Source organism: Engystomops pustulosus, chromosome 10, assembly GCF_040894005.1.
Source record: "Engystomops pustulosus chromosome 10, aEngPut4.maternal, whole genome shotgun sequence".
NCBI lineage: Eukaryota > Metazoa > Chordata > Amphibia > Anura > Leptodactylidae > Engystomops > Engystomops pustulosus.
Window position 1 is genome coordinate 61473521 of NC_092420.1, and position 20589 is coordinate 61494109.

At 43.0% G+C, this 20589-nt stretch overlaps 2 protein-coding genes across 11 annotated transcripts in view; one reads left to right on the top strand and one right to left on the bottom strand.

Annotated features, from left to right (window-relative positions):
- Positions 1-15134, bottom strand: part of PIGC (phosphatidylinositol glycan anchor biosynthesis class C) — a 29114-nt gene extending 13980 nt beyond the window's left edge. The window contains exons 1-2 of one of the 5 annotated variants that reach the window (XM_072126916.1): positions 15034-15134; positions 14255-14501 (exon numbers count right to left, since the gene is read on the bottom strand). The gene's annotated coding sequence lies outside the window, so the exon portion shown is untranslated. Of the gene's footprint in view, positions 1-14042; positions 14078-14254; positions 14502-14864; positions 14941-15033 lie in introns of those variants that run through there. The other 4 variants (XM_072126917.1, XM_072126918.1, XM_072126919.1 and 1 more) reach the window with 4 other exon arrangements.
- The window catches only part of SUCO (SUN domain containing ossification factor), a 64089-nt gene continuing 58295 nt past the window's right edge, over positions 14796-20589 (top strand). The window contains exon 1 of one of the 6 annotated variants that reach the window (XM_072126911.1): positions 14796-15307. In XM_072126911.1, coding sequence (XP_071983012.1) covers positions 15255-15307 — 53 coding nt within the window. In that variant the 5' untranslated portion in view covers positions 14796-15254. The remainder of the gene's footprint in view (positions 15308-20589) is intronic. The other 5 variants (XM_072126913.1, XM_072126910.1, XM_072126914.1 and 2 more) reach the window with 5 other exon arrangements.

Sequence of the window (20589 nt, forward strand, 5' to 3'; positions counted from 1 at the left end):
ACATTGTGAATAGCGTCCTCCTGTAGAATCGCATCTTCTGGGCCTCTCTGACAGCAGCTGCACGGGACTATTTCCTAGTGTCACAAGTTATTAAATGTGACTGGGTCAACTAGCGAAATTAAGACTTTCCTTTTTTTCCCAAAGCTTTTAAAATACAATGACATGTGTCATGTTTGCACAGCCATAAGCCCTAACAAGGATATGTACGCTGACTGACAGAAATACACTATTTCCATTACCAGGCTCGGCGCTAAGTACTTTCCTGCCTGACAAAGGAAAATAAAATGCACTTAATGGAAAAGTACACAGTCACTACCTGAAGGCTTATCCAGAAATATAGCAAGTGCTGACTATTAACCCCATTCAGTTTACATTAGGTCTTCAAAGTTTACATTGTAAAGCAAGCAGATACAGGGCTGGCCTGTACACAGGAGCACTCTGACACCAAGATCCACTTCACCTAAATGCTACAATAACTACACTGCTTTACACAAGGCAGTTACATTGTATAAACACTTGTCTGCAGGGTTAATGGGATTTGACAAGATGTAGATATAGATGGTTCAATGTCTCATGTGAGGAGGTCCAGCCACAGAGACTGCAATGCTGACACAAGCCGTGCGGTCTCTGCTTCTTACCATGGACAGCGCCATACATTGTTTAGGGGCTGCTCTTAGTACTGCACCTCAGCCCCATTTCCCTTCTAATGCATGAAGAGATGTGACATCAAAGAGTCAGGAAGTGTAAGCAGTGCAGACCCCAAGCAGATGGTCCTCAATATTTTATTCTTAGAAAGCCCCTTATAGGCCATATTTGTTTGTTATTTTCCATTTCTGATACAAAGATAGGGGATAAGAATCTGATTGGGGGGGGGGGGTCTCTCTTCTGGGATCCATACAATCACAAGAACAGACTCCCTGCAGTTCATGAGAACAGGGGTCCAGTTCCCATTATTTAATGAAGCAAGGATGAGCGGGCTTCCTGCTGCTCCATCCAATGCGGGAGAATCGGAAATCATCTCCTATTCCAGTGGTGGCAAACCTATTGCATGGGTGCCAGAGGTGCCACTCGGAGCCCTTTTCATGGGCCTCCAGGCCTTCACTGTAGAACAAAATTTGCCAGACAGGACTAAAGGTTTCCTCCTACAGTCCAAGACAGCCTAGGACATGCCATGCTCAGCGCTATTTTAAAATGACACGTCCTTGACTGCCAGGACTACAGTAGGAGAAGGTGTGGGCAGAGATGGATTATCATTGGAGCTCCTTTTCTGGGTCCCCCAATTCTTCCTCTTCAGGAGACCCTTTTGGGGCACTTTGCGACACAAAAGTGGGTTTCGGGAACATCACTGTCCTATTCACTCTCTATTAGAGTGCTGGAGATAGCCTACTACTGCGCTCAGCAAATTACGGTATTCCCTTACTAATGGATGGAATGGCAGGACACGTTTGACTAGCGAGAAAGCTTGTCCTGTTCTTTTGAACTGAGGGTAACCCAGCAGTCCGACCCCAACCACTCAGATATTTATACCCCATCCTGTGGATAATACTTGGCGTCACACCCTTTAATACATAGTATAATCTATATGTAATGAGTAGCTATGTATGGTTTTACAGCCAGGATCTCAGAGTTGTTGGTTATAGCCATTATCCTACATGATTCTTTTTTGTTGTTTCCAAGTCTGAAGCCTCTATGGCCAGTGCACACCAATGGGCCAAGCGTAGATGCCTGTCAGGGCCTGCTGCCTGGTAAGTGCAAGTATGGGGCATTATTTACAGGCCAGACTCACCTTAAGCAGGCTAAACAGAACATGACATGGATTTAGTTATTTCTTAAATGGGTTTCCTGGTTCCTTATGCATCTTTAGTTCTAATGACATATCCTCAGTGTGAAACCCATGCCCTGTGATCCACTGTTCCAGTTCCCTCGTGATGTAGAAATCTGAACACCAGAAGAATCCAGAAGCAAAGGGAGAGTCTCATACTGGTGACGTATTCCGAGGACAGATCATCACTATCAACCAAGTATATGAAGACAGACAGCCCCCTTAAAGAAAACCTACCACTTCAAAATGGTCATTTTGACCTAAACATACCTTCACCTCCAGCATCAGCTTACATACCCCAAGGTAGTCTTGTTAAGGCAGATGAATGCACACTTTCGCCAAAAGATCTATTTTTCCACTAATCAAATGGCCCCATTCAGCGCTTGGTCACGATCAGGATAATGCATGTGCCTTACGTGTGTGAAACTGCTCCACCCACTGTCGCTCCTGAGATCCGGTGACATCATTGAGCTCTGAGAAAGCAATGCCGCATGCGCACTGTATCTTAACTTTGCATGGCCACAATACAAAGCAGACGTGCGAAATTAAGATACAGTGCTTTCCGAGAGCTCGGTGAGGTCTCCAGCTCTTGGGAGCAACGGTGGGGGGAGCAGTGAATAGTGGAAAAATAGATTTTTTGGCGAAAGTGCGCATTTATCTGCCTTAACAAGACCACCTCCAGCATAAGCTTACATACCGCAAGGTAAAGGTATGTTTAGGTCAAAATTACCATTTTGAAGTGGTAGGTTTCCTTTAAATGGAATCTACCAGGACTGTGAGATATTACAGCAAACCGCTCTTCAATGAGCAACTCCTGTATCAAACAGTAGCCTGCTACACAGGGGTCTAATAGCATCGAGTAAAGCCTCATCATACAGAGATTCCTGACGATAAAATAGTCGCAGATGGAGGGTCATGTACTCTCTGTACATGAACAAACGCCCTGCCAGGGCCTTATGATAGTATATACGAATAGAAGATCAAGGTCCTGGCAGGGTGCATGTACAGAGATTACATGACCCTCCATCTGCGGCTATTTTATGTACAGGAATGTCTGGCTGATGAGGTAAAAGGCAGGAGACTTCACAGCAGTGCAGAACCATTAATAATAATCTTCAGTTATATAGCACCTACAGATTACGCAGTGCTACACAGAGCTTGCCGAATCGGTCCCTGTCCCAATGGGGCTCACAATCTAATCAACATACCAGTATGTTTTTTATGGAGTGTAGGAGGAAACCCACATAAACACAGAGAGAACATGCAAACTCTTTGCAGATGTTGACCCTGGGACTTGAACCCAGGTCCCCAGCGCTGCAAGGCTGTAATGCCAACCACTAAGCCACCGTGCTGCCCCCAGATATACAGATAAATGTAATAGATGTATATTGGTAACTTACCTAATATCTTGTCCTACACAAACATTGTGGCCAACCCCTTTAAGCTGTATTTGTTAGTCTACATTAACTAAGTAAATAAGTAAATATTTTAGCATTAAAGACTATTGCTCTACATAACTAGCAGTTTTGTGCCATCCATTTACATTGTCTATCTGTACCATTTGCAGAGAGGATGCAGTACACCCCGGCCCTGGAGCGCCTGGCACACCTACAGCATGAAATAACCGGGAATCCACCAATGGAGTTTCCAGAGCCCTTTAACACTATTCATTACACATCCCTCACTTCTTTAGCAGGGCCAAGGACCAAGTGAATGGAAGCATTAGGCCTATGTCACTGTATGGTCCCTCCATGTGACTCCGTACGCTCTATTGAGACATTAAAAGGAACATGCCAAGACTAATGTTTTGTGTATAACAATATAAAATCTGAAGCACATGAGGATATAATGCTGAGTCGTCTGTGGGCGTTATATTACAGCCACATACAATACTGATGCTTAAAACGTCAATTTTAACATTTTCTATTTTTGGTAAAGTTAGGTGATTATAAATAAGGCATAGTAAGACTTTAAGAAATCCCAAAAGTCTTGTCACACAAGTTTTCCAGTGTCCTTAAAGGGCTTGTCTTGGAGTATATGTATGACAGGGGTCATCTGCTCCTGGCTTTTGCCTAAATATCAAATCTGAACAAAATATCTATTACATGAAATACTTGTCAGAAGCAAACCCAGGATGTACAGTGGTGTGGAAGAAAACGGTAAACTTTTTTTTAATATACTTTATTAAAGGAAACCTACCATTTCAAATGGTAGGTTTAAGCTGTAAACACCGTGCACCAGCTCAGGGTGAGCTGGTGCCGGTGCTTAGTTTCGCTAGTGTTAAAACCGCGGTATCGCGGTTTTAACACTTTTTAAACTTTATAGCATAAACTGCTTCGGCGCTGCGTGCGCACGATCGTGCGCGCGCCTACATAGGAAATGCCGCAGGCGTTGCGCGCGCACGGTCGCGTGCAGCGCCGAAGAGGCTTCTGCTATAAAGTTTAAAAAGTGTTAAAACCGCGATACCGTGGTTTTAACACTAACGAAACTAAGCACCGGCACCAGCTCACCCTGAGCTGGTGCTCGGTGTTTACAGCTTAAACCTACCATTTGAAATGGTAGGTTTCCTTTAAAGAAACTGTCCTTGTGTCCTTTTTCCAATCCCTGATACTGGTGGTAGATGTCCTTAAGGCTGGTGGCACACGCACCGCTTTGTCTGCGTTTGAAAACGCAAATGTAGACAAAGCCGCGCCCCGATCACATCGGCGTTTCTATGGTGTCCTGCGATCGGGAACGAGCTGCCGGTGTTTTGTGTTAATTTAATGCAAAACACCATAGAAACGCCGATGCGATCAGGCTGCGGCCCGCCCCGGTAAGCGAGGCTTTGTCTGCGTTTGTGTTTTCAAACGCAGACAAAGTGGTGCGTGTGCCACCAGCCTTAAAGGAAATATACCATGAGGAATCTAGTATCAGAAGTAGAACTTATCAGAGATTCCTCCTGCCCGTCTCTACCTTAATATGTAATGTAATAATCCTGGAATGTATCCCAACTTGTTAAAAAAACACTTTATTTCGGTAATATTTAAATTAATTGCAGAAGCTACTGGTGCTTGTACTAGCCTGGCCGGGCACTGGGAGCCAAGGCTAGTACACATCCCAGTAGCCTCTGCAGGTAATTTACATATTATTACCAAAATAAAGTTCTTAACTTTAAAGTTAGGTTCCAGGATTATTAAATTACAGGTTAGGGCAGAGACAGACTGGAGGCATCTACCATCACATCTACTTCTGATGGTTGATTCCTCATGGTAGGTTTCCTTGAAGAAGGTTGTACAACTCAGCTTTCTGAGAGATAAAGGAACCTGATAAAGAGTCTAATCTATTGTCTAATTTCCAGAGAGACCTGAATCATTAAGGGAACTATTCTCTAGTTATGGGAAAAGTTAATATTTAGCTTAGGTATCTGTCTAAAGTGGCTGCACCTCAGAGGGTTTTCTGTTACACTGCTCGCTGCAGGAAAAATAGGAGGAAAAAAAAAGGCTCGGAGAAGCTGCTTTACTTATTCCCACAAAGACAAGGAAGAGTGGGAAGGGACCTGGATTATCATTGTATCTCCTGCTCTAAGCTAACTATGATTTGTGTTCAGGGGACCCTGAATTTGTCTTCCTTCTTTCTACTGTATTGGTGTCCTATGGATGCCAATACGATTGAAATTTACGACAGAGCAGAGAGCAATAAATTGAGTTTTGTTTGAAGTTTTGGGCACTCAGTCCCTAAAAGGTTCACCATCACTGGTCTATGGTAAAGGTCACTAGAGGACTGTGTGGAGTAGCAGGATTTCTACTGATGAAGTCATCTGCGGTGACACACTCACTGTTTACTCTTGCACTTACTGAGGTTCACACACTTATTAGCACATGATGCATTTTCTTATCAGGACTGGACTAAGGCTCCACGTGGCACTAAGTATAACTGGACGGTTGGTTAAAGGTGCCAATTTTCTGATCAAAGTCTGCTGGTACATATCTGGATGAAGGACAAGCAGCCGTCACAGCTTAGGGTCATGTATCCTTCACCGTGGGATATAATTAGATGATTTAATACCCAGGAAATCTGCGCCCGGGCTCCAGCTACTTACAGCTCCTTAGATTACAAGGCAGTTTTCTCAGCCAGCAAGAAGTAAGGATCTTATCAAGTTGCTAACACTTATGATGCATTTAGTGTGTCCCAGTTTATGACACTTATTTAAATGTGTTTTGGGTTTGGTTACATTTATAAAAAAACCAAACAAACATGCAATAAAAAGCTTATACTAATGTATCCGTTTCAGTATTGCAACCACTAAACTAACACTGACCTGTCACCACCTCACACAAGTGACACAAGTGACATGTTCACAGCCGTGGCTTCACTGATGCCCTTTGTGCTATTCTATGACTTGTAAGCTCTGCCACTGATAGCAACAATTCAATGTGATGCCAACAATCGCATAAGTTACACATGCTTGTTTTCACAGTCCAATTTACCCATTGAAGTGAAGAAGTCTCTGAAAACATCAGATCACTTCTGGGCGGATTCATGACATGGGTGAGAATTAACCATGTTTGTGGTCATCTTGCCATAAAGGTCTGACCATTGAATAAAAAGATTGATATGTGTAAATAGATGCATTAAGAATGAACACACATGGGGGACAGGCATCAATCTGCTTACGCCAGAATTCTGAAGTAATTTGCACCTTAAATTCTGTGCGCCACATTCATTGAGGATTTTAGACCATGTTAAGGTTCAAGAAGGGGGTCTTGGGGAAAAGGGGCATGACCTCGCTTGCTTACAGACCATGACTCCTCATTTTTTTGGTCTTGATAAGCAGTCCTCAACTATACTTTTTTCTGCAACACCACCCAGTGGATTCATAACTTTTTGCATGGATTCTACCATGATATCTATGTACAATGAGCAGATTGTACATAGCATCATACTTTCAGGATGAGCACGTTATAAAGCATGAGAAACTGAGCATAATGCACTCCAAAACATACTGGTAGGTTGATTAGATTGTGAGCCCCATTGGGTACAGGGACCGAATTTGGCAAGCTCTGTGCAGCGCTATATAAAGGAATTACTATTATTATATAGTGTCCTATCTTCAGGAAGCATGTTATAAAGTACAAGGAGAACTTAGTTTACCTGTATTTTAATAAATACCCATTAAAAGTTATATTTTATTTACCATTTATAAAGCAGAAGGAGCAGAACAAAATGTATAGAGTCTTATCTGGAGGCAGATTGTTATAGAGCAAGAGGAACTGATCTGATAGTCCACGGTATCCTATCTGCAAGTAGCATGTTATAGAGCAGGAGTAACTGAGCAAATAAGACACAATGTACAATCTGCAGGCAGCATGTTATAGCGCAGCAGTATTTAGAGAGGACCTGTCACCCTGAAATACAGCACTGAAGTAAGCAGCTCCTAGTGCTTCAGCATACGCTGCAGTGTTACAATGTCAGCGTTATCGGAAACCTCTGATAACCCTAACTAACACTGCAGCGCTGTACATTACTTTAGTAAGCAGCTCCTAGTGCCGTATTTCAGGGTAAGCAGATTGTACATAGTATTCTATCTGCAGGTAGTATGTTCTAGAGCAGGAGGAGATTAATATTTTGGAAAGACAACGATCCGGCTCAAGTCATGCCCAACTCGGATACCAAAACCTATTCTTTATGGATGATAAAAATCCATGCAACAACAATGCAGCGTAATACAAGATCAGCGCTTTTGACGCCATGCGTCTTAATCATGATCCAACAAGATTAATATTTAGTATAACATCCAGTCATGGGGGTCCTTTCAGACTAACATCCCTTCATGTATGATTTATACAAAAAGAGGGCTAAAGATCACTAACAGAACATCCTAGAAGGCCAGGTGACCGCTATAAGAGATAGAACCATCCCCTGCTCTGTTGTGGGGGTTTTATAGATGAACAGACGCTGCATTAATGCCGTCATGGCACTACCAGAGATCCTCATAATCAGCTGTCATTTCTGATTTGGCAGATATTTTGTGGTTGCGGAGAAGGTTTTAAATGGAAAACTGAAATTACAAATTAACGTTCACTGGAAATAATGCAAAGCCATAAATATCCTATGAGCAGAAAGCTGCTTGTGATTGAATTACCATAAGACTTCTCTGTGGTGGGGAAGGGGATATCAAGGGATATAGTGATGTGGAAAGATGCTATTTGCAGATCACAGTCGCCCGGTCCTCCCATGATAACATCAATGCCATGAAATACTGTCATTATATATACTTGTAGTCTGAAAAAGTTGTAAGGATTTCACGAGACTTCATCTTTTTTAAAGGGAATGTGTTTGATTTCCTATTTCCTAGAATTTTACTTTTGAACTTCCCCATCACGGTCATTATCCTTTTTATGCAAATAATGTGGAGCACTTCACTAACAAATTTGAGGAATACACTGATGGAAACCGCACAGAGATTCTTGTAAAATGCCTATTTTAGACAGGGCTCTCTCAAATGACTGTGATCGGCCCCTGAATCACAGACAGTGTGCTGGCCACAGAATCCACCACAGTGCCGGGGACAGGACCATGAGCAGCATACGGATATATGACAGAAGGAGTCCTTCCTTCACTGCTTTAATCAAGATTATAGTACAGCATTGCTGTATAGCAGGGAATCCATCTGATTAAAGGAAATCTACCATCAAAATCAAGAGCATGATAAACCAGGGGCTAATGAGCCTGTAGGGCTCTGGGTGTTTAACGAAAGACTCTTGGCGCTGCAGATTCACAGGCAGTTACAGTGAGCACGAAGCATTTCCCCCTCTCACCGTGTGATGAAACTTCCTGTGCTGCAGTGAGATTAAATTACATCAGGCAGAGGGAGGGGTAAGTGCTAAGGGAGAGGTAAGTGCTAAGGGAGCAGGAGGGAGGGGGAGTCAGTCTACCAGCCTGTGAAGATATAGCACAGAGGGGCTCTGGTATCACCCCTGAAGCCCGTTTGGCTTATTAGCATGATGTTAAAAGATGGAAGAAAAGAGGATAACAAATATAAGATTACCACAATCACTGTGCCTGGGTCTATCATGCTGGATTCTGAACGTATATTTGGAGTGACATGCAGTATAAGGCTTTATTCACATAGCACTGTGCAATGCTTGGATTTCAAACTCGTGTGTGTAGACAATGCACAGGTGTCATGGATAGATCGGAAAAAGTTCAGTGTTTTTGGCTTACATATGTGAATAAGTAGAACATCAGAGAATATTGTGAGTGTGTTTCACATATTTTGGGTAAAAATCACAGATACCAGGACAGAAAGTGAATAGTCAATAGGTTCTGTTGGGGGCCACTGACAACAGGTTCTGATGGGTCCAGTATTGCCAAAACATTCTTTGTTACGACATAACAGAAGATAACAAAAATAAAAGACACACATGTAAAAAAATAAATAAATAAAAAATTGAACTGCTATACACTGGAGGTCTGAGGTCCAGTTGTTGGGACCCCAGAGATTGCCAAAATGAAGGACTTTAACCCCCTGTTAGTTTTCCTGTTGTGACTAATAGGTATGTCACTGGATATGCCATAGAAATCAAGGGAGAACAGGACAAACTCTGAAGATATAATCATATAATCCCTTATGAATCCTGTTTATCCTGGCTCACATGTATACACATCACTGGGTATTATCATGAACATAAATAATACAAAAGAAACCAAAGATCTGAAAAGAATAAACCTTTTCACCCTGGTTACTATAATGTCCAATATTACAGAACCTAATAATATAAGAAAGAATGGGGATATTGATGGTATAGAACAGGCGTGGCATCTGATAGAATCAAAATATGGTTGATTGACTGTGACAAGATGGAGAAAATATATATCAATCTGTTAGGGTGATGCCACACGTTGAGTTTTTGGACCAATTTTTAGGCACGCGTTTTTAAATGTTTACCATGTGTTTTTCTGCATTTAACCCCTTAATGACCGCCGTATCTGCTTTTTACGGCGGTCATTAAGGGTACTTCTTCTGATGCGACGCCTTTCTACAGCGGCGCGTCAGAAGAAGATTTCGGGACACTGGGTCTCGCTGGTGCCGGTGTCGGACTGTGATGTCACAGCCCAAACCCGGCACTAAACCGGTTAAACACCCGGGGTCAGAGTTTTTCCGATCCCGGGTGTTTAACCCCTTACACGCCACGGTCATGCATGCGTGTAAGCGTGTCCCACGTGGATCGGACCTCCCCAGTGTGCTTACCGGGGGATCCGATCCCTCCTGCCTCAGCCCCGGGTTCCGACGAGTGACCCGAGGCTGTCGGCTCCTCTCCGTGCCGGGTTCCGCCTCCAAGTGTATTGCAGTGTAAGGGTTGAACAAGCGATCGGACGATCGCTTGTTCGAGCCAAGAAGTAGAAAATTTTAAAAAATTATAAAAAAAAAAATTAAGTCATTTTATAATACAATTAAATAAAATAAAAGTCCCATAATCTCCCAGTTACACATAAAATACAAACAAAGTATATAAAACACAAAAAACACGTACATATTTGGTATCACCGCGTCCGTATTGATCTGCACAATAAATCTAAATCAATATTGAACCCGCTCGGTGAACAGCATAAAAAAAAACTCGAAAAACTTCCCGTAATATACAATTTTTCATCAAACACCATCACTAAAAATGTTCTAAAAAGTGATCAAAAAAGTTACGTTCCCTAATATTATACGACTGAAAAGAACAACTCCTTTCGCAAAAGATAAGCCCTCAACCACATCTGACAACAGAAAAATACAGAAGTTATGGCCCTGAAAAGTTGTCAATAGTAAAATCAATGCGATTTTCCCCAATATTGGTTTTGCTCAGGAAAATTGAGCAATGATAAGAAAACTATATAAATGAGGTATCACCGCAATCGTAGTGAACCAGAGAATAAAGATAAAATATTATTTTTATGTTATGGTGAGCGGGGGGGAAATGCTGAAAATCCCAAATAAAAATTGATGATTTTGTTTGTGTCCCCCTTGAAATAATTAATAAAATCTCATGAGCAAGATTTAGACCCCCAAAATGAATTATCTATACACTGTATCTCATCCCGTAAATAATAAGCCCTCATATGTTCACATTACCAAAAAAAAAAAAAAAAAATGTATAGGTCGTACAATGTGACAATACAAATCTGCTGTGAATGGCGCCTCCATTCATTCTATACTCGACTGTGCACCCGTACAGCAGTTTACCACTACAGATGGGGTATAAATGTTGCAGTGCGTTTCATCATTTAATTTATTCTGAAACTGTCAGTTTTGGCCTAAATGAATGTATTTTCCAAAAAAATTCTAAAGTTTCTAAATCGCACGTCCATATTGTTTTAACCCATTTGAAACACTTAAAGGGTTAATATACTTAAAAGAAATTGTTTTACATACGTTGAGGGGTGAAGTTTCTATAGTGGGGTAATTTATGGGGTTTTACTATTATTTAGGCCTTTCAAAGTCACTTGGAAGCTGAGTTTTCCCTCAAAATGTGAGTTTTGGCAATTTTCATGATAATGAGAAAAATTGCACCTAAAGTTCTGCACCTCATAACATCCTAGAAAAATGAGAGGACGCATAAAATATCATCCCAACATAAAGCAGATATTCTGTAAATGTTAATTATCATGCCTTTTGGGTAGTTTTACTTCCTGTTTGGAAAGCAGAACATTTGAAACTTGGAAAATGAAGAATTTTTACAAACTTTTGCCAAATTTTCACTTTTTTTCAGAACAAAATGCAAAACTTATCACTTAAATTTTGTAACTAACATGAAGTACAATGTGTCATATGAAAACACAGTCTCAAAATCACCCGGTTAAGTTAAAGCGTTCCGAAATTATAACAAATTATTGTGAGATATGTCAGATTTGAAAAATCGAGTCTGGTCATTGAGCTGAAAACTAGTGTCGGTGATAAGGGGTTAATCCGTTTCACAGCTGCCTACACTTCTAGGAATGAAGATAAACAGGTTCAAAGCAGCCAACACACATCGTAAACATTCAAAATGTATGCTTCAAAACGGTCCAAAAACGCAAAGTGTTATTTCACCTTTATGCTCCCCCTGCTCTATAACATGCTGCCTGCAGATAGGACACTGGGGCACATTTACTTACCTGTCCGCTGGGGTTCACTGAAAGTGCATTGTCCATGTATAATACATAATGTGCCGCGATTCAGTAAGCTCATGCGCCCGATATCGTGCATGTCTCGCTTCCCCGCCGGAGTTCACCTTCTTCTTCCTGATGCATGTAAGTGCATTGTCTTGCGACACAATTTGAAAGTTAGATCCAGCGCTCAGTGCGAATCAGTTGGATCGTCCGACTGTATGTCCCCTAAGTTGTCGCATGGAAGCCAGCTGCGCCAAAAAACAATCGCGTGCGACACAATCCCAGCGCAGACACCTGTTAAATACGTGTCCAAGCCATGCACTCCCCGAAAAAGCCGAACAGTCTGACAAAAGTGCGCTCGGCGACCCTTAGTAAATGAGCCCCGCTATGTACAATCTGCTCAGCTCCTCCTGCTCTATAAGGGTGCTGTCACACGTCGCGTTTACCGCATGCGTTTAAAAACGCATTGCAATAGCTGGAGAGTGATTTGCCTAATTAAACAGCTGCTAACACCTGTGTTTACAAAACGCAACCGTTAACGCATTGTTAACGCATGCGTTAACATCGCGGTTAACGCATGCGGTTGTTAACACATGCGTTAACATCGCGGTTAACGCATGCGTTTTGTAAACACAAGTGTTAAGAGGTGTTTAATTAGGCAAATCACTCTCCAGCTATTCCAATGCGTTTTTTAACGCATGCGGTAAACGCGACGTGTGACCGCACCCTAAGGGTGAAGACACACATGGCGTTTTTGGGCCGTTTTTACTAAGTGCGTTTTCAGATCGTTAAAAACGCATGCGTTAAAAAACGCATCCGTTTTTAAAAAACGCATGCGTTTTTTGAAAACGCATGCGTTTTTGTCCGTTTTTCGTTGCGCAATTTCGGAAAAACGGACAAAAACGCATGCGTTTTCAAAAAACGCATGCGTTTTTAAAAAACGGATGCGTTTTTTAACGCATGCGTTTTTAACGATCTGAAAACGCACTTAGTAAAAACGGCCCAAAAACGCCATGTGTGTCTTCACCCTAACATGCTGCAGATAGGACATTGTACAATCTGATCAGCTCCCCTTGCTGTATAACACACTGCCTGCAGATAAGATACTATGTATAATCTCTTCTGCTCCTCATGCTGTAGAATACACAATAACATGATGATTGAATAATCGGGACTGGAATTAAAAGCTGTTCCCGGCTATGTTTCAATGTATGAGGCCCATAGGTTTTTAGGGTTACTTTATATCAGTAAGGGCGCGTTCACACGTTGCGTTTTGACCTGCGTTTTCATTGCGTTTGAAACGCATATACAACAGCTGAGGAGAGGTGATTTGCTTAATTTCATCACTGTTAACGCATGCGTTAACAAAACGCATCGTAAACGCGATGTTAACGCATGCGTTAACAAAGCGTTAACGCATGCGTTTTGTTAACTCATGCGTTAACATTGCGTTTACAAACGTAAACGGTAATGTAATTAGGCAAATTACCTCACATCAGCTGTTGTATATGCGTTCCAAACGCAATGAAAACGCAACCAAAACGCAACGTGTGAACGCGCCCTAAGGGTGAAGACACACATGGCGTTTTTGGGCCGTTTTTACTAAGTGCGTTTTCAGATCGTTAAAAACGCATGCGTTAAAAAACGCATCCGTTTTTTAAAAACGCATGCGTTTTTGTCCGTTTTTCGTTGCGCAATTTCGGAAAAACTGACAAAAACGCATGCGTTTTCAAAAACCGCATGCGTTTTTAAAAAACGGACGCGTTTTTTAACGCATGCGTTTTTAACGATCTGAAAACGCACTTAGTAAAAACGGCCCAAAAACGCCATGTGTGTCTTCACCCTAAGGCTGCCGGTCTTTTCCTCTGTACAGATCTTGGTACTGACAGCAGCAATTAGCCAAGAGGGCAGTCCCTAGTGTCACCTCTGAGGGGGTCTGCCACTGATGCTCTAGGGACCACCTACTTGTCTAACAAATGTTATTGGTGTTGAGAGAGCAGAACGGGGAAGCATGCAGGTAGATGGCAGTAATCCTATCACCATCCTCCCTGCTATGTCTCCATTGTCAGAGCTGATCACTGATCATACATGTAGCCCCTGCTACCTGTACAGGTATCGCACGGACACACACGGAACCGCGTTATGTAACTGCTAAGCAACCAAACGCCGTCAGAGGGGCGTGGCCACAGAAGCCCCCCGTCAGGGCTGTCCTATTAGAAGCCTGCGGGAAACGTTACCAACGTTCGCTCGTCTGTCACGGCTGTTATAACCCGCGGGTTACAGTACACCTGCTTCAAGAGAGAGCCGCAGCCTTACCTCTAAGACACAGAAGTGTCTGTACAGCACATGACACAGCTCTGGTGAGCGGCCGGCGGCTCACTACATCCTGGTTACACTACACTTCCCAGCATGCCTCGCTCGCCTCACGTGACGCCCAGACATACTTGCTCCGCACAGGAAGTGATGCGTCTAATTTTTACTGATGTCATATTTTAGTTTTAAAGGCCATGTCCACGCTCCATTCACCGAGTAGTGGCCATGCAGAGGTACTGCAGCTTCGCTCCTATTCAGATAGTGGATGGAGGAAAATACACGGCATAAATAACAGATCAGTATATTTGAAACCACTACATTAAATTTTTTTGTTTTAATTCTATAAAGTTGAGCTGTAATTTGTGTTGGCGCCATCCTGGAGCGCAGATAACTATGATAACAATTTTTGTTCCATTTTTTAAAGCGCTCTATAAAAACTACCAATCAGGCTGCTGCTTTCATGGGTCACACGGCTTCTGAGAACTTAGAGCTGGCATCTGATTGGTTGGTAGCAGCCTATAGCCTATGTAGCTTCTCCTGAGCGCCACTCAGCGGTTAGCAGGCGCTATGACAGTGACACACCCCCTCCTAACCTGCCAGAGGCTCCTCTCACCTCCTGTGACAGATGAACAAGTAACCCTGTCACTGCCGGAGGCACGTACAAGACAAGCTCTGTTGTTGGGAAAGTCTAAAGTCTCCTCCCCTCTCTCTGGAGCAAACCAATACATGCCCAAAGGGTGGGGGAGGAGATAAAGGCTGCTTTCTGATTTGCTTGCACTAACCCTAGTGACGCGGCTGCTTCCACCTCAGCTCTCCGTGACAGTGGAGGCGCCGACTGGGTAACGGCCGCGTTGGACGTGTGGTCACGTGGTGCGCTCTGTGTGAGGCGGAGCCGCCGCCGCCGCTCATCTACGAGAAGATCCCGGCATCACACACACATTTACACAAGGCCGGAGCGAGGACGGGACATGCCGGGGAGGATGCGAGGAGGCGCCCGGGAGAGATGATGAAGCGCCTGCTGATGATATGCTGCCTCCTCCTCCTCTCCTTTTTGTGGTGAGTGGACAGTGCAGTGACATGAGGTCAGGGGGATGGTGGCTGCGCTGTATATACTGTATGTACACTGGGTGACGCACTGTTACCTCCTATATGTGATCTATATACTGTATATACTCAGGGTGACGCACTGTTACCACATGTATGTGATGTATATACTGTATGTACACTGGGTGACGCACTGTTACCTCATATATGTGATGTATATACTGTATATACTCAGGGTGACGCACTGGTACCTCATATGTAATGTATATACACAGGGTGACGCACTGGTACCTCATATGTAATGTATATACACAGGGTGACGCACTGGTACCTCATATGTAATGTATATACTCATATGTAATGTATATACTGTATGTACACTGGGTGACGCATTGGTACCTCATATATGTCATGTATATACTGTATATACTCAGGGTGACGCACTGTTACCTCATGTAATATATATACTGTATGTACACTGGGTGACGCACTGTTACCTCATATATGTGATGTATATACTGTATATACTCAGGGTGACGCACTGGTACCTCATATATGTCATGTATATACTGTATATACTCAGGGTGACGCACTGGTACCTCATATATGTCATGTATATACTGTATATACTCAGGGTGACGCACTGTTACCTCATATATGTCATGTATATACTGTATATACTCAGGGTGACGCACTGTTACCTCATGTAATATATATACTGTATGTACACTGGGTGACGCACTGGTACCTCATATATGTCATGTATATACTCAGGGTGACGCACTGGTACCTCATATGTCATGTATATACTCAGGGTGACGCACTGGTACCTCATATGTCATGTATATACTCAGGGTGACGCACTGGTACCTCATATGTCATGTATATACTCAGGGTGACGCACTGGTACCTCATATGTCATGTATATACTCAGGGTGACGCACTGGTACCTCATATGTCATGTATATACTCAGGGTGACGCACTGGTACCTCATATGTCATGTATATACTCAGGGTGACGCACTGGTACCTCATATGTATGTCATGTATATAATCACCAGTGCTGTGACCTGTCCCTATAGATCCTCATGCACCTTGTCACAGCTAATGGGGCTGGGGTGTAGTTGGATTTGTTCACACTATTACTTTAAATCTATTGATTCCATAAGTAAACACCCCATAGATAAAGTTGGTGCTGATGTATTATAAGAGCTGTTCAGGTTACTTCAAGTATTTTTTTCCATCTCAGGACAATAGGATTTGGAAGATAAAATGATACAGGTCAGGGCGCTCTACTTGTTTCTGTGTATTTGCTGATCTTTCTGATGCCGGAAGAATTCATTTTCTCTCAACCCCTTTGTGACCAGGCATTAAAAGGCCTTAATGAATGCGGGGCAAATTTTCAAAAATTTTTTCTTCTAAAAGACCTTAAATTTTTTACCCCCTGACTTTCCTGTGTAGAGTGTGTGTATATATATTTATGTATACAGGCGGTCCCCTACTTAAGGACACCCGACTTACAGACAACCCATAGTTAGACGGACCCCTCTGCCCAATATGACCTCTGGTGAAGCTTTCTGGATGCTTTACTATAGCCCCAGACTGCAATGATCAGCTGTAAGGTGTCTGTAATGAAGCTTTATTGATAATCCTTGGTCCTATTACAGCAAAAATTTTGAAACTCCAATTGTCACTGGGACAAAAGAAAAAAAAATGTCCAGAACTTCAATTATAACATATACAGTTTCGACTTACATACAAATTCAACTTAAGAACAAACCTCCAGTCCCTATCTTGTATGTAACCTGGGGACTGCCTGTATGTGTAAATAACAAAAACTGGATAGAGATTTATTTTTTTACATTTGTTAACTCAGTAGCCATTATAAATGCATTCCCTAGAGCAGTGATGGCGAACCTTTTAGAGACAGAGTGCCCAAACTACAACCAATACCGACGTATGTCGCAAAGTGCCGACATGCCAATTTAAGTTCCGTACCGGACTATAAGGCGCATTAGTCCGATGCGCCTTATATATGTAATAATTACATATATAAGGCGCATCGGACTAGAAGGCGCGGAGGTCCGGGGGCGGAGCGGAGACGCGACGCGACGCCGAGACGCGACGGGGAACGCGGGGAAGGTGAGGGGGAGGTGGAGGAGGGCAGCGGACCATACTTACATAGGTCCCCACTACCGGAGACAGCAGATCTCCAGCGGGAACTGCAGACCACGCGGCAGAAGTTGTTCGTGCCGCATGGTCTGCAGTTCCCGCTGGAGATCTGCTGTCTCCGGTAGCGGGGACCTATGTAAGTATGGTCCGCTGCCCAGCGCCATACATAGGGCGCACCGGACTATAAGGCGCACTTTGGATTTCCACGGAAATCCAATGCTTTTAAGTGTGCCTTATAGTCCGGAAAATACGGTAGTAAAAACCTATTTACTCGAGTATAAGCAGGGGGTGGGAAATGCATTGGTCACAGCCTCCCTGCCAGCCCCCTGTAGTGTAAAGCCTGCCAGCCCCTGCCCCCAATATAATGCCTGTAAGAAAAAAAACGTGTACTCTCCTTCCGCGGATCACCCACCCTCCCCGGACGCCACGGGGACACATAGACGATGCCGGAATATCACTGCATAGAAGAGGACCTGCCTGGGCATCGGTAGTTGAGTACACTGTTTATTTTATTTTTTTCTTGACTCTAGTATACGCAGAGGTGAGGTTTTTCAGCACATTTTTTGTGCTGACAAATTTGGCTTATACCCGAGTATATACGGTAGTAACTTATTGATCCCTGCTGTATCACAGGTTTCAATCGTATTGGCTTCCTGAGGACACCAATACAATAGAAGGAAGATGAAGAAATTTAGATTTTAGCTTATGCTCAGGGCCCCCTGAAGAGGAAGAATCAGGAGCTCCCAACAATAATCCAGCTCTGTCCGCACCTTTTTACTCCTCCTGTTGTGCTGGCAGCCAAGGATGTCGATTTAAAATGGCGCTGAACGTGGCTCATCTTGGGCTTTCTTGGACGGCAGGAGGAAAGCTTGAGTCCTGTCTGGCAAACTCTGTGCTGGGATGAAGGCCTGGGTGCCCACAGAGGGCTCAGAGTGCCACAGGTTCTCTGTCAGTTTTCTATTTTTATTTTATCTGAAAAAATAAATTTTTATTTGTAAATATTAATATTTTGTGTTTTTTTTTTTTTTTTTTAAACTTTATATGTCCCACATGAGGTCATAAAAGACAAAAAATTTTGGATCAAAATGTATAGGTGCTGATGAGATCCAGCATCGCTGATTAACCTCTGCTTACCCAGCGATCACGTTACACGCAGGTCTATAGAGTCGGTGGCTGTGCTCCTTCTATTCACTGCATAGCACTACTTCAGAGCAGAAAGGAGAAGGTATAAGTTGTTTACAACTGTCTCTGACATCGTGAGCACTGGTCCTGCTCCCCATAATTAGCCTTCTAGTAGAAGAAGAAATGATACTTGCGCATTGATCCAGGCACTGTGACTGTGGCATTAATGCCCTCACTCCTTCTGATATCAACTTTTAGAATTCTGCTAATGAGCCTGAGAGTTTATTCTAGCTCCGCTGTGATCTGGTTTAACAGGCTGTTACGGTCTTACCCTCCCCTCACTTCTCCCTCAGCACTTAGAATATAGCAAGAAGGGAGGGTTAGTCAGTGTAACAGCCCCTAAAGCCAAATCACAGGCTCATTAGCATAATTTTAAAAGGTGATTTTATAAGGAAGGCCATGGATAACACAATGTGCTGCCATGTAGTACCAGTAAAGAACACCTCTCTTATCTGGTAGTGGGAGGAATCTGGAACTCTTGTATTTACCTGAAAAACAACATGAATCTATGAGAAACCTTTTTATTCCTGGGGTTATCATGGATAAGAACCTCAAACACCGTAATCCAGCCTTGTGCATGGACCTATGGATTTCTGCTCTCGGGCATGTAAGTGATTGTCTTGTTCTAGGATATGCTGATTGTGGGTGATGATCATTGCGCTTCTGTGTGTTTTTGCAGTGAACACTAGATGTTTGTGTTGGCGGATCCTGCAACAATCAGTTTAGTGGGAGGCAGTCATCTATAAGGATATAACTAGTATGTACAGGCGGTCCCCTACTTAAGGACACCCGACTTACAGACAACCCATAGTTACAGACAGACCCCTCTGACCTCTGGTGAAGCTTTCTGAATGCTTTACTATAGTCCTAGGCTGCAATAATCAGCTGTAAGGTGTCTGTAATGAAGCTTTATTGATAATACTTGGTCCCATTACAGCAAAAAAATGTTTAAACTCCATTTGTCACTGGGGCCAACTGTTTTTTTTTTTTTTTTGTCTGGATCTACAACACACAGTTCCGACTTGCATACAAATTCAACTTGAGAACAAACCTCCAGACCCTATCTTGTACATAACCCAGGGACTGCCTGTACATGCAGGAGGTTATTTATTGCATACATTATATGATGTTTTGTTTAACCAGTGTGAGACTTTGGCCGGACATGTAGACTCTGCTAGGTCTGATCGCGGTGTGTGTAGGTAAGGTGTCATAGGTAATGTGAGGCTGAGTAATGCTCTAGTCACTGGTTATTACCTTGTCAGCGCTTCCACAAATGCCTCTCATTCCACTTCGATGATTGTTTTCACACCTCTCTGGTCTGATGGGTGGAGAAGTGTTGTGTGCTGTGCACATCGGAGGGAGCGTCTTTTTTTTTTTTTTTTTTTTTTTTTGGTTCACTCTTTTGATGTTGAATTTTCTAATTCATTTTAGTTTTTTTCTTAGCAACCAATTAGATTCAATCTTTTATTTTCCCAGGAATAGTCTACAAGGGAAAAATTGGTTGACTGTTTTGTGTGACAGGTCGATGGCAGGTCGCTTTTACACTGCACGTTATTAGGTGTAAAGTGCCTCCTACTTCTCGGACACAATTGACCAGGATAATCCTATATTGGACATTGATATTGACTGCTCTGCCTGGAAGTGGTAAAAGATGATCGGAAACCTCAAACTAATGCGTTCAGTCCATCAGGTCAGAAGACTCCAGCTAAAGAGCAGACTTCAGGGGGAAATGACTTCTGTTTTCATGTACTAAACAGGACGGCAGTCGGCAGTCTCATTATGACACTGTTCACATGGTCAGTAGGTGCTGAACGTGAACATGACCGCATGTTATTTGACAATTGCATGGAAAAGGCAATCTCTGTGTGATCCGTGGGAATCTGCATTTGATTCTTATTGAAATAATGGGGAAGGGTCTGTAAATTCTGCACACAATGGGA